Source organism: Mesocricetus auratus, unplaced genomic scaffold, assembly GCF_017639785.1.
Source record: "Mesocricetus auratus isolate SY011 unplaced genomic scaffold, BCM_Maur_2.0 Super-Scaffold_100019, whole genome shotgun sequence".
NCBI classification, from domain to species: domain Eukaryota; kingdom Metazoa; phylum Chordata; class Mammalia; order Rodentia; family Cricetidae; genus Mesocricetus; species Mesocricetus auratus.
The window spans coordinates 3,882,923-3,895,570 of NW_024429200.1; the positions used below are offsets into that span (position 1 = coordinate 3,882,923).

Here is a 12,648-nt window from a genome sequence, read left to right on the forward strand (position 1 = left end):
CCAGTTTTGTAGAATCATCGGCGTAGCTGTGACTTTTTCTGGGAACTCTAGTTCATACCATAAACCTCTCCTCAATTTTCTGGTAGATAAGAAAAGGCCATGCTTTAAGGTTGCTTCTTCTGCTCTTTCCAGTACAAGGCCTCCCTGTGCTCCCAACAGCCCTGTGAGGAGGGAGGGCAGGGCTTTGCTTTCTGTTACCTCTCAGGGTGGACACGCTAGCCACGTTGAGACAGGACAGTGGCCTGGACTGCGCCAGTGAAGACTGCGGGAGAGTGGTGGGTGCTTCTGCCCAGGTTCCCAGAGGAGCTGAGGTCAGACGGAGGGAGCACCCACTCCAGAAGGTGTCGGGGACTCCCTCACTCCGCAGGTAGGCCCTGGTAACAAGCTCTCTGTCCTTGCTTCAGATTCTGCTGCTGTCATTCCTGTGGGGAGCCTACTTCTCCTTACTGACCTCTTTCTCCCCATCCTACGTCTGGTTTGTCTTTCTGAGGACCATGGTAGGCTGTGGAGTGTCTGGCCATGCACAAGGGTAAGTCTTGCTCCAGAGGGTCTGTGGGAGAGAAATGTGGATGTGGATTCCCCAGGAACAACACACACACACACACACACACACACACACACACACACACACACACACACACACACACACACACACACACGCTTGAAAGTAAAATTGAAAAAATATTTGGATAAATAAACAAAAACAGAAACAAAAACAAAAACCACACCAGAATGAATCTGCAAAGCAGAATGAGTCCTGAAATAGAATTAGTGCATCTGCCCGTCTGCAGCTGCTAGGAAAATGCACAGGGTCTCTATGTTTGGGTGTGAGAGTTCTGTGTTAACATTCCCGTTAGGGAATTCAGAGCCCCTCGGGCCAGCTCTCCTGGGTGCCTTGAGGCAATGCTCTCCTTCAATCAGTTAAGAGCTGTCAAAGCATCTGGCGCTGTCCTAATGTGTGCTGAAGACTGACTGCGGTTAGTTAAGTCTCTCTCTGAGCTGAGAGCCTGACAGGAGCAGGTGCTGAGAGAGCTTTAATGTCTGCAAGAAGCAGCCCAATAAATACCTAAAAGAAAGAAGTCCCAGCCCCAGCTAACCTGCTAACACCGGTGGAATCTCCCAGCCCCGGATAGTCTGCTGAAGCTGGTGGGATCTCCCTCTGTTTAGTCTTCTATTCACAACGTCACTGTGCGTCTCTGGGAACTGCGCTGTGACTGTCGTTAGTGGCCGTTCTTTGCCTTCCCTTGGGTGTAATATTTTGATTTCTTGGGGATTAGATTTGACAAAGCCACTTTCCAAAGCTTCTCTTGGCGGAAGCGACAAGGCCAGTGTGACACCGAGTTTAAAATGACTGTCAGAGCAAAGTGACCAGAGGGGATGGTTGCCAGCTCACCTCTCACTGCTTTCTGATGTGGAAAATCGCCATGACAATTACAGCCTGATACGCAATGAGCTCCTATTTTAACTAAAAATGCAACAGTGAGATGTATGCAACAAATGAGATTTTAGATTTGCTGTATGTCTGTGAGTGCCATGCCACACATGTGTACGTGTACACGTGCCCTGAGAGTGGCTGCTGCTCACAGAGGTTAGAAACGGATGTCACATCCCTGGAGCTGGAACGAAGGACGATTGTGAGTACTGTGTGGGTTCTGAGAACCAAACCCAGGACCCACGCAAGAGCCACCAGTGCTCTTAAGTGCTGAGCCGTCTCTCCAGCCTCCCTTTATGCTTACGATGTCTTCACTGAGGTGAAAATATGCGATTGCTCAAAGAGAAGTTGGCTTGGTTTTCTAAAAGCTGAATTACTGTCTTTCCCCATTCCCGATGCAGGTTAATCATAAAGACGGAATTTTTGCCCACAAAATACCGAGGTTACATGCTGCCCTTGTCTCAGGTAAGGGGAAGTGGGAACTCTGTGGAGCCTAGTGCCTCGGAAAGGACGGGGCCCAGGGGTTTCCTTCCAGCCAGCTGATGGACTTTGGGCTAGTGCGCTCTGACTGTTATTTTGGCACCAACTAATGAGCATGAAACAGGTCTGGTGCCTCAGGTCCAATATGAAGGTTTTCTGAGCTGGGGACTACCCAGCTGTGATGCTCACGACACTGCATCACCTTCCTCAGAAGCCAGGGGTCACTAGAACGACAGACATCCGGGACAGCATCTCAGTGGCCTCTCTCACCTCACTGAGACTTCAGAGAAGGGAGACAGCTCCTACCTTTGGGGGTGCCCCATCTCTCTTCCAAGGATGTTGGTATCTCCAGGTCCACGCTGTCCCCACTTGGCAAAGGCGCCATGATTGTGTCTGGATAGCTGCCGTTCCTCCAGGGCCCTCCTCCGACCCTGACTGGCTGTTAGCTAGAGGTTTTACATCCAGAATCTTTGTCAGTCTGGCTCCCCTGGACTGTTTTTGATGCCCTCAGACCCCAACTACAGGAAATGTCCAGGGAAACCATGACCCTAACCACTAAACTTTCATGTGTTTGGCAATAAATAACACAGGAGATCGTTTACATTTGTATTTTTACACAGAATGTAGAAAGAAGCAAGGCAGTGGTGGCGCACGCCTTTAATCCCAGCACTTGGGGGGCAGAGGCAGGTGTATCTCCGTGAGTTCCAAGCCAGCCTGGTCTACAAAGTGAGTTCTAGATCAGCCAGGACTGTTACACAGAGAAATCCCGTCTGACCCCCCTCCCCCCAAGAAAAAAAAGAACTGTAAACACCCGATAGTGACCATTCTCTCCAGGTTTTGTTTTCAGCGTCTGGACTTTATACTTCAACCCTGAGGGATCAGTGTTCTACTCTTCCATCTGTCCAGATTCATGCAGGCTTCTTCACATGCCCCCTCCTTGTCTGTGTCTCCTTGGGTCATATAGTCAACTCCATTGGCTGCCTTTATACATATGGTCATCCCTTTGTATCCATGGGGGGATTGGCTCTCAGATAACAGAGGATACAAAAATCTCTGGAGGCTCAAGTTCCTTATAGAAAATGATGTCATATTTCAGGTTTGTGTATACAACCATCTGTAACTCCAGTTCCAGGGGATCTCACACCTACTGGCCTCCTTGGGCACCAGATGTACCCCCTAGATCCTGTGTGCTTTAAATCATCAAGAACTGAGTCACCTAATCAATGATTTGTAGGTATATAGTTGACTGGGACAGACTCCTTTTGTTTCAAATATCCTCCATACCCAGCTGGCTGAAACCATGGCTGTGAATTCATGGGTGTGAATCCTGCAGATGGGCAGCTCAACCTGTGTGTTCTTTCCATCTCTGAAAACACGTATTAAAAAAAAAAAACAAGAATACCTTCCTGAATGGAGAAGCCAGGTAGTCATTTATCTGAGAGTCACTAGAATATCTTAGAGGGTCCTCGATGCAACCTTCTAGAACTCACCTCTCCACCCTCCCCGGGGAGCTCTGATCTCCATGTTTCTATCTCAGGTCATAGCAAGCAGCTCACCTTCTGCCAGCTAAGCTTGTACGCAGGAGCCACAGTGGACTCCCCCTGCCCCTCCCCCTACTCAGTTGCCAGGCTGTGATGGCCCCACATCCCCAGTTCATGGACCCACAGTGCAAATGTCCACCAGTAAACCTTGTCACCTTTACCTTCAAAAATGGTGACAAGGGCATTTAAAAAACCTTTTGCTCTGTTCCTATTGAGATCCCTCCCAGTGCCACATCAATGGCTATACCTATTGACTCATTAGAAAAGTTGTCCCTTGTCACTCAGGCCAATCCTCATACATGGCTCTATTTCCTCTATAGCCCTATCATTGTCTTAGATAATCTATTTTTGCGTAATTATCCTTGATGAGATAATCATCCCTTGGGGCTGGAGAGATGGCTCCGTGGTTAAGAGCATTGGCTGATCTACGGGTTCAGTTCCCAGCACCCACACGGCAGCTTACAGTCATCTGTGACTCCAGTTCCAGGGGATCTGACACCCACTGGCTCCTTGGGCACCAGATGTGGTATACAAACGTATATGCGGCAAAACACTCATAACACATAAAATAACAAATATAATCCGTAAATTAGCTCTGCAGAGGATCTTCTAAAATGCTGCCCTCTTTCCATCTGAGATGGATTGAACGTTATTCTTTATCTTAGAAGAGTTGGAGTGTTTGGGCTAATAGGGGATGGAATGGGGGATGCTCTATTCATAATTATATTTTTTGTTATGTTTCTTGAGACAGGGTTTATCTGTGTAACAGTCCTGGCTGTCCTAGAACTCACTTTGTAGATGAGGCTGGCCTTGAACCCACAGAGATCCTCTTGAGTGCGCAGATTAAAGGGGTGCCACCCCACCCTGCATGTATTAATGATTCTTGACTGCCAGGGTCATGTCACTTGCTATCAGATCTGTAGGCATAAAAACCAAAAGTGTGAAGCATCATCACATCTGCTACGGGCTGTCTTTGAAAACTGTCTAAAGGAGCTTTGGAGGCAGACAGTAAGCTTGTCAGCCCCTCTGAGAAAGGAAACTGACGGCAGAGGACTGGGAGGTGAGAGCATTCCCTGCCCCTCTTGCGCCTCCTTATGGTGGGGGCATTGTATTGTCTGTGTAAGAAAACATCCGCATTGAAGACCTCTAGGGCAGTTCTGGGTTTCTGTTTTAAACTCTGTTGTTACTGCTGCTGGGTTCTCTGTACTGAGGCAGAACAAACGGTGTACAGACACAAGCTGAACCATGAAGCAGAGTGACTCACCGGATCAGAGGCGCTGTCCTGGGAGTAGAACCCGGCAGTCACTCCTCCCAACTCCCACCTTGCCCACGCGACACAAAAGGATGGGCTCCAAGGCTCCAGAGAAGGGAGACATGAAGGAGTTGTCATGCTTCAGGTCTCTCTCCCCAGGTTTTCTGGCTTGCTGGCTCCCTGCTCATCATCAGCCTGGCCTCCGTGCTCATCCCCACCATTGGGTGGCGCTGGCTCATCCGTGTCGCCTCCATCCCTGGCATCATCCTCATCATGGCCTTCAAGGTGATGCTTTTGAAACTGCCTCAACGCTCCCTTTCTGCTGGACCACTGACCTCTTTCCCCACAAATGTATCTATGTTAGCCCCCCTTAAAAAAAGATTTATTTTGTTCTTAATGTGTGTGTGTGTGTGTGTGTGTGATGTGCATGTTAGAGTACGATCCTCTGGCATTGTAGTAACATTCAGTTGTGGGGATGTATGTAACTCGGTCAAGTGCTTGCCCAGCATACTTGATGCTGCTCTGGGTTAGCACAGCATAAACCGGAAACCCATGCTTGCTGTAATCCTCAGGAGACAGGCAGAAAGGTCAGAAGTTCAAGGTCATCCTCAGCTACATAGTGATTTGAGGCCATCCTGGGGTACCTGGGAAAAAGGAAGGGAAGGGAGGGGAGGAGAATAAGAAAAGGAGAGGGAAGGGAGAGGAGAGGGAGAGAATAGCGGAAGAGGAGGCTCCTGAGTGCTCATTTATTCCACACCTCAACCCAATTTGGGTCCCCACAGGAACACTCCCAGCTTTAGAAAGCCTATGACTAGGTCATGGAGATCTGTCTTCCGTGTAGCTCTGGCTGTCACAGAACTCTTGCTCTAGACCAGGCTGGTCTCAAACTCAGAGATCCGCCTGCTTCTGCCTCCTGAGTGCTGACTGGGATTAAAGGCGTGCACCACCAGTGCTTGGCTTTAAAGCATTTTTTAAAGAAAACATAATCTCCCAAGCCTTTACTCCTCCACACTAAGCAGTATCATGCCTCCACATCTGTCCCCTGGCTGGGCCCACAGCCAGGCTCCTGGCTCTCCCCTGTACAGCTCATAGGATCATTGCTGTCAGTTGTTGCTCAGAATCACCCCTCCCCCATCTCTGGCTGCCCCCACGTGCACCTGCCTCGGGTTCAATCTCCAGTGTGCAACCCCCCCCCGTGACACACACACACACACACACACACACACACACCATAACCAGACCCCCCAGGTGCTCAGGCCTGTTGCTGCCTGTGGGAAGACCCCTGTCTCTGTGGTTGTAGGCTAAGACTTCATCACCTTTTGAGCCAACTGCAAACCATCATTGGGTGTTCTTAAGGCCTAGGTTCAAGTGCAGCCTGGAATTTGTTATATATGAGTTGCTCTCAAGCTCAGAATCCAACACCTGCCATTGTATAACTGATATATCTGTAAAAATCTATACTATTCAAATATCTAAAGTTGGTCCCTTGGTTTTAGTCCAGAGTCTCATGTTCCCTAGATTTTCCTCCCTAGAAGCAAATTTCCAAGTCAGCATTGAATTCATCAGAATGTCTGATGTGTGTGTCTTTAAGCTCTCCACCCCTCCTGGGTGTGGGAGGCAGTCAGGACTGAGTAAGGTGTGAAGTAGTCACAACCCCACCTTTGCAGTCTATGGTACCTGCAGCTCTGATGTTCTTTGTAATCTGTGCCCAGTTTATCCCGGAGTCTGCTCGTTTCAACGTCTCCACTGGAAACACGCGGGCTGCGCTGGATACCCTAGAGAGCATTGCCAAGATGAACCGCTCAGTCATGCCCGAGGGGCAGCTGGTGGAGCCCATCCTGGTGAGTCCAGAAGGAAGGGGACCAGGGCCCCCTGGACAGGCCTCCGGAGGCAGAGTGATGGTCTAGAAAGAGCAGAGGTGGGGCTTAAGTTAGCTCCTCTCTGCCATGTAATGCTTGTAAATCACCTGGCTTCATTTTTGTCTTCTATAGACCATAAATGATGCTTCTTACCTTGCAGAGTTAATCACGCCATTTGCCTTTGTACCTTATAATATGTGATTTCTTTTAAATAATCATTTTACTTGTTTTTTTTATTGGCTTTGTCTCATTTTGATAAGCTTATTTCCACAAAGCCTGCCAGTTTTCTTCAGTGTTTGGGGCTACCTTTTTGTTTTGTTTTGTTTTGTTTTTGTTTCAAGCTAGGGTTTCTCTTTATAGCCCTGGCTGTCCTGGAACTCACTCTATAGACCAGGCTGGCCTCCAACTCAGAGATCTGCCTGCTCTGCCTCCCAAGTTCTGGGGTTAAAGGTGTGCGCCACCACCGCCTGTTTGGGGGCATCTCATTGTTCATTAGTATATGGCTCACATATTTTGTTAATGGATTAGCTTTATTGCTTGAAGTATTTGTATAGCATCTATTTATGTATATGTTTATGTGGGTGTAGATGTGCGTGCCACAGCACACATGTGTAAGTCAGAGAACAACTCTTCCACTTTATGGGTTCTGGAAATTGAACTCATCAGGTTTGACAGCAAGCGCCTTTACCTGCTGTGACATCTTAATAGCCCCTCTTTTGTTTTTTAAAGGTGTGTGTGTGTGTGTGTGTGTGTGTGTGTGATGTGCAGGTGCCAGTGAATATAAAAAAGGTGTTGGATCTCTTGGAGCTAGAGTTACAGGCAGGTGCGAACCACCCGACATGGTGCCGGGAATCAAACTGCACTTCTTCCGGAAGAGTGACTCTCACTCTTAAAGTCTGAGTTGTAGTTCTAGCTCCCCACAAACCCCCTTTTTATTTTTTTTAGAAATTAAAATCCTTGGATATAGGGAAATAGAGGTTTGGTTCAAGGGGCCACTCTTTAGACCAGAGTAAAGGAAGCGTATTTAAATCACAGTAAGCTGGGCACACACGAAGCATTGGTTGCAGAGCTGGCGCCTGTGTCCGCAGTGCATGCAGGAGCAGGGGTAGCTGAGCCGCTGCTGCCTGAGCCATCACCATAGGGCGTGAGGAGAAGGCGTCTCAGCGGAGGAAAGACCCCTGCAGACGAGAGATGGAGTCGAGATGGAGGTGGGCGTGTACGGGGGCCGGCACAAAGAGGGCTGAGCCAGGAAGGAGGCTTACCCTTGGTGCCGTGGGCAGCACAGTTACAGCAACTTCACCCTGAAGGCGCTAAGAGAGCAAGCACTAAGGACGGGCCACACTGGAATGAGTCCAGGCATTTGGACTGACGTCAAAGGGTCATTGAATCCTAACCCTCTGAACCCATCAGCCCAATGAAAAGCTTCCTTCTGCAAGCCGCCTGGTGTTTTGTTACATGATGTTTTGTTACATGATGTTTTGTTACATCAGGAGAACAGTAACAAAGACATTGGCATAACTTAAGAAGGGGAAAGTTGCATCTGACTCTGTCTCAGAGGTTACAGTCAGCAGCCTGTGGCTCCAGTGTTTTGGGCCTGTGAGGCCAAGCATCTTGGCAGAAGGGCGTGTGGGAGCAGAACTGCCCACCTGGTGGCGGCTGAGAGGCAAACTGTGATAAAGCGGGTCAGGGACACAGGGGCCCCACCTCTGAAGGTTTTCATCAGTGTCCAAAATGCCCTCCAACTGTGAATACTTCTGTGGGTTAATCTATCAGCCGAGCGGAGCGCTCGTGATCGAGTCAATTCTCAGTGACTGGATCTGCCAGCCAGGGCCATTTTTAAAAAATATTTTGTGTTTGGGTGTTTTGCTTCCATCTGTCTGGTTTCATATGCATGCAGTGGCCCCTAGAGGCCAAAAGAGGATGTTGGAGGCCCTGGGACTGGAGTTAGAAATGGTTGTGAGTTGCCCTGTGGGTGCCAGGATCTAACTGGTCTGCAAGAGCAGCCAGTACTCATAACCAAGGAGTTGTCCTTCAGCCCCTAGGTCCTGGGTTTTAACGCATCAGCCTCTGGATCCGGGGGTGGGGGTGTTGCTTCATAACTGAGCTGCACAAGGGTGACATCACCACACCGTACTCCTTGTGTAACTCTTGATCAAGACTCTCAGAGACACATGTCCTCATCCCTCCGTGTGTACTCTGTCCCCGCCTTTTCATTCTCCTAGGAGAAGAGAGGAAGATTTGCAGACCTACTGGACTCTAAGTATCTCCGGACCACATTACAGATCTGGATCATATGGTAAGAACGCAACTCCTGCAAGGCCAAAGTTAAGTAAACAGGTGTTAGAGGGAAATCCAGCAAGCAGAGTGGTCCTACAAATACACTGTATTTTTTACTTTGCCTCTCGTGATCTCCGTTATCCATTGTCAACCAAAGTCCCAAATCAGATTTGTCTTGACTTCCTCAACAGAGAGGGCGCATTTACATGTAACGTTTATGGTGTATTGTAAATTGTTTTGTTTTGTTAAGTCTGTATAGGAACTTACATGTAAGGCGTAGCATGATCTGGGGCTCTTAGAATGGTTCTTCTACGGATAAAGAGGGACCACTGTAAATGGCTCTCAGGGATATTAGAGAGAAACACACAAGGGAGTTGTCAAATATTTCCTCCCACAATGTCTTATCTTTCTAATACCACCCACCCTCCCCCAAGTGGTGAAATTGTAAAATGAGAAAGGAAACCTTTATATTCTACAACAGTTTTCCAGCTCTTCCCTGACTCTACACGTCACTTCCTGCCTTTTGTGGTCTGGGCTTTCTGTGTACCCTCCGGCAGGGACTGATTCTTTGAAGTCACCAATGACGGACTCGGTGGCACAGCCTTCATGTCTTTGCCTCACTCCCTCGAGTGAGTGAAGGGTTCCAAAGTACGACTGAAAAAAAAGTGCTTAATGTACAGTGAAGGGCTGAGGACTTTTACTGCATTAAATTAGCATCGCCGGAGCTGGGCTTGGTGGCACATTCCTGAAATGTCAGCCCTTGGGAAGCGAGGTAGGGGGTCCACGAGTCAAGGTCATCTACTGCTACCAGTATGAAGCCAGCCTAGGCTACACAAAACCCTGCCTCAGACAAGAATTAGTGTCTCTGTGCCATATACTATCAGGAGAAGCCTTAATGGCAAGCTATCAACTAAGAGAAGAAATTTGAAATATATACATATATATGTACACACATATATCACATTTTTGATATATATAATGCAGTATATAATATACATATAAAACACATGCTATATATGTAATTGTCTCTCAACAGTTAGCTTAGTTAATTACATTTATGATTTATTATTTTTAAAGTATATGTGTACGTGTGTGTTTTTCTGTGCTTCACATGCGAGTGGTTGACTGAAGAGGCCAGAAGGTGGGTGTCAGGTCTCGTGGAGTTAGAGTTGTGGGTGGCTGTGAGCCCTCCAACCTGGGTGCTGGGAACGCGAGTCTGGCCCATTTGGAAGAGTAGCAAATCCTGTTAACAACTGAGCCATCTCTCCAGCCCTGACAACTGAGTTTAAAATGGACAAAGGCTTGGACAGGCATGTCACCCAAACTGAGTCTGAAGCACATGTCAAAACATGTTCAACCATAAAGTCACCAAGGAGATGCAAATTAAATCCCTGCGAGTTCTTATAAACCCAGCGACGTATAAGAACAGTTACACTGGAAAAAGACCACAGGGCTGGAGACATAGCTCACCAGTAAAGACACTGGTCGCTCTTTCAGAGGACCCCAGCTCAGTTCCCAGCACCCACATGGTGGCTCACAACCATTTAACTCGAGCTCCAGAGGATCCAAACCCTCTTCTTGCCTCCATGGGCACTGCACACACATGGTGTACATATATGCATGCAGGCAAAATGCAAATAAAATAAAAATAAATAAACTTTTAAAATGACTGCCTGCACCAAGGATACAAAGTAACTATAACATTCCACACACAACTGTCTGTTTCCAGTTGGAAACCTCTCTAAGGGTATCTATTAGTATATATAATATATATGCATATATATAGTATATATATATATATCTTAGAAGTCAGTCATTTTATTCCAAAGTTTATGTCCAACAGAAATGCATCTCTATATCTATTTATCCATTCATATCGAAATGCATCTATATCTATATCTATATCTGTATCTATCCATCCATCTACCACCCACCCATCCATCCATCCATCCATCTGTTTCTCTAATGCTGTCTTCAGATGCCTGGATGCTGTGTTGGGTCCTGGATTCTGTTTCTCTTGCTTTGTGCCTTCCACACAGACCACTCTCCTCCTTATCCCTACCTGTCATGGTTCTTCCTGTCCCCCAAGCCTGGTGAAAGCTTTTGCTAATGATATTCTTTTTTTTAATTCTTATTTTTTGGCTTTTTGAGACAGGGTTTCTCTGTGTAGCTCTGGCTGTCCTGGAACTCACTCTGTAGACCAGGCTGGCCTCGAACTCACAGAGATCCGCCTGCCTCTGCCTCCCGAGTGCTGACACTGTTCTCTTTTCACTTCCAGGTTGGGAATTTCTTTTGCTTACTACGGGGTTATCCTGGCCAGCGCTGAGTTGCTGGAGCGGGATCTGGTCTGTGGTTCGAAGTCGGGGTCGGAACCAGAGGTGGAGGTGACCACCGGGGACACAGAGGGGAGCCTAAGTCCCTGCTATTGCCACCTGTTTGCACCCTCAGACTATAGGACCATGATCATCAGCACACTCGGGGAAATTGCTTGTAAGAATGCCCATGCGCCTTGGGGTTCCTGCAAAGAGAAGTGTGACCCCGAGATGAGGCTCCTGCCTAGTATGGGTCTTCAGGTCACGCTGCTGCACCTCCAGTTTGGGTTGTCGTGGGGAGGAGGGCCAGAAAGAGCAAAGCTTTAAACTGTTCCATTTCATCAATTCCAAATACATTTTCAGTCTGGGGTGGTGGCCACACCCCTTTAATCCCAGTGCTCGGGTAGCAGAGGCAGGTAGATCTCTGTGAATTCTAGGCCAGCCTGGTCTACAGTGAGTTCTAGGCCAGCCAGGACTACATCTATAGTGAGACCCTATCTCAAATGAAAAGATACGTCTGTTTTTAAGATTATAATATAATTCCCTTTCCTCACCCAAATTCCCACACTCAAATTCATGGCCTTTAAAAAACTTTTTACGATAAGGACGTACCTCCCACAGCTGGGAGACAACCGAGGGCAGCAATGTAGCCTATAATGTTTTGTTCCATCTAGTTTTGTATGATCTGATCTCTTTTGTGCGATTTGATAGTCTCTTGTAGGATCCTGACCAACAACTCAAAAGAGGGCTTCTCGTGCCTGGTGTTAGATAGTCTATGGCTCTTGGGGGAGCATTGTCAGCCCAAATGGAGAAATTTCACTTAAACTATGTATGCATATTGTGTACTAACTTACATGTATTGCAGGTTTTTTTAGGTAGATAGATAATAGTATGTTTTTATGACTTTTTTTTCAGATGTTCTTACTGTTTTTTGGACCTCTCCCCTCATCCTGTGTTTACTATTCCCTCCCTAATTATTTCACTTTAATGTGTGTTTTTAGATATTTATTTTATGTGTATGAATATCCTGCCTGCCTGTGTGTGTGCGTGCACCATGTGCATGCCTGGTGCCCTCACAGGTCAGAAGAGGGCGTCCGATCCCCTGCAGCTGGGGTTGGGGATGGTTGTGAGACACCATGTGGATGGGTGCTGGGAGCAGAATCCAGGCCGTCCTCTGCAAAAGCAGCAAGTGCTCTTAACTGCTGAGTCATCTCTCTAGCCTGCGTCCCCCACGAGCCCCCCATTTTCTCATCCCCTTCAGATCACTTGCAATTCCCTCTCTTGTTCCCCCCTCCAATAGTTCCTTTTCACTTTCTTGGCTTCTGCAGTTGCTTCAGGTTATAGACTCACATCTGGTGATTTGGAGCTAGGAGCATCAGATGAGAGAGAACACGTTTGCCCTTCTGGGTCTGGGTTGCCTCACCCAATATGATCTTTCCTCGTTCCATCCATTTACCTGGATAAACCTTGGAGCAGGATGTCAAGATGCATAATT

At 47.6% G+C, this 12,648-nt stretch overlaps 1 protein-coding gene across 2 annotated transcripts in view; it reads left to right on the forward strand.

Annotated features, from left to right (window-relative positions):
- Positions 1-12,648, forward strand: part of Svopl (SVOP like) — a 50,375-nt gene that overhangs the window by 13,338 nt on the left and 24,389 nt on the right. For both annotated transcript variants that reach the window (XR_005869685.1, XM_005082408.4), the window contains exons 6-11: positions 405-529; positions 1,834-1,897; positions 4,865-4,990; positions 6,418-6,546; positions 8,787-8,860; positions 11,120-11,331. Coding sequence is in view for 1 of the 2 variants with exons in the window: in XM_005082408.4 (XP_005082465.3) it covers positions 405-529; positions 1,834-1,897; positions 4,865-4,990; positions 6,418-6,546; positions 8,787-8,860; positions 11,120-11,331 (730 nt within the window). In the remaining variant the exon portion in view is untranslated. The remainder of the gene's footprint in view (positions 1-404; positions 530-1,833; positions 1,898-4,864; positions 4,991-6,417; positions 6,547-8,786; positions 8,861-11,119; positions 11,332-12,648) is intronic.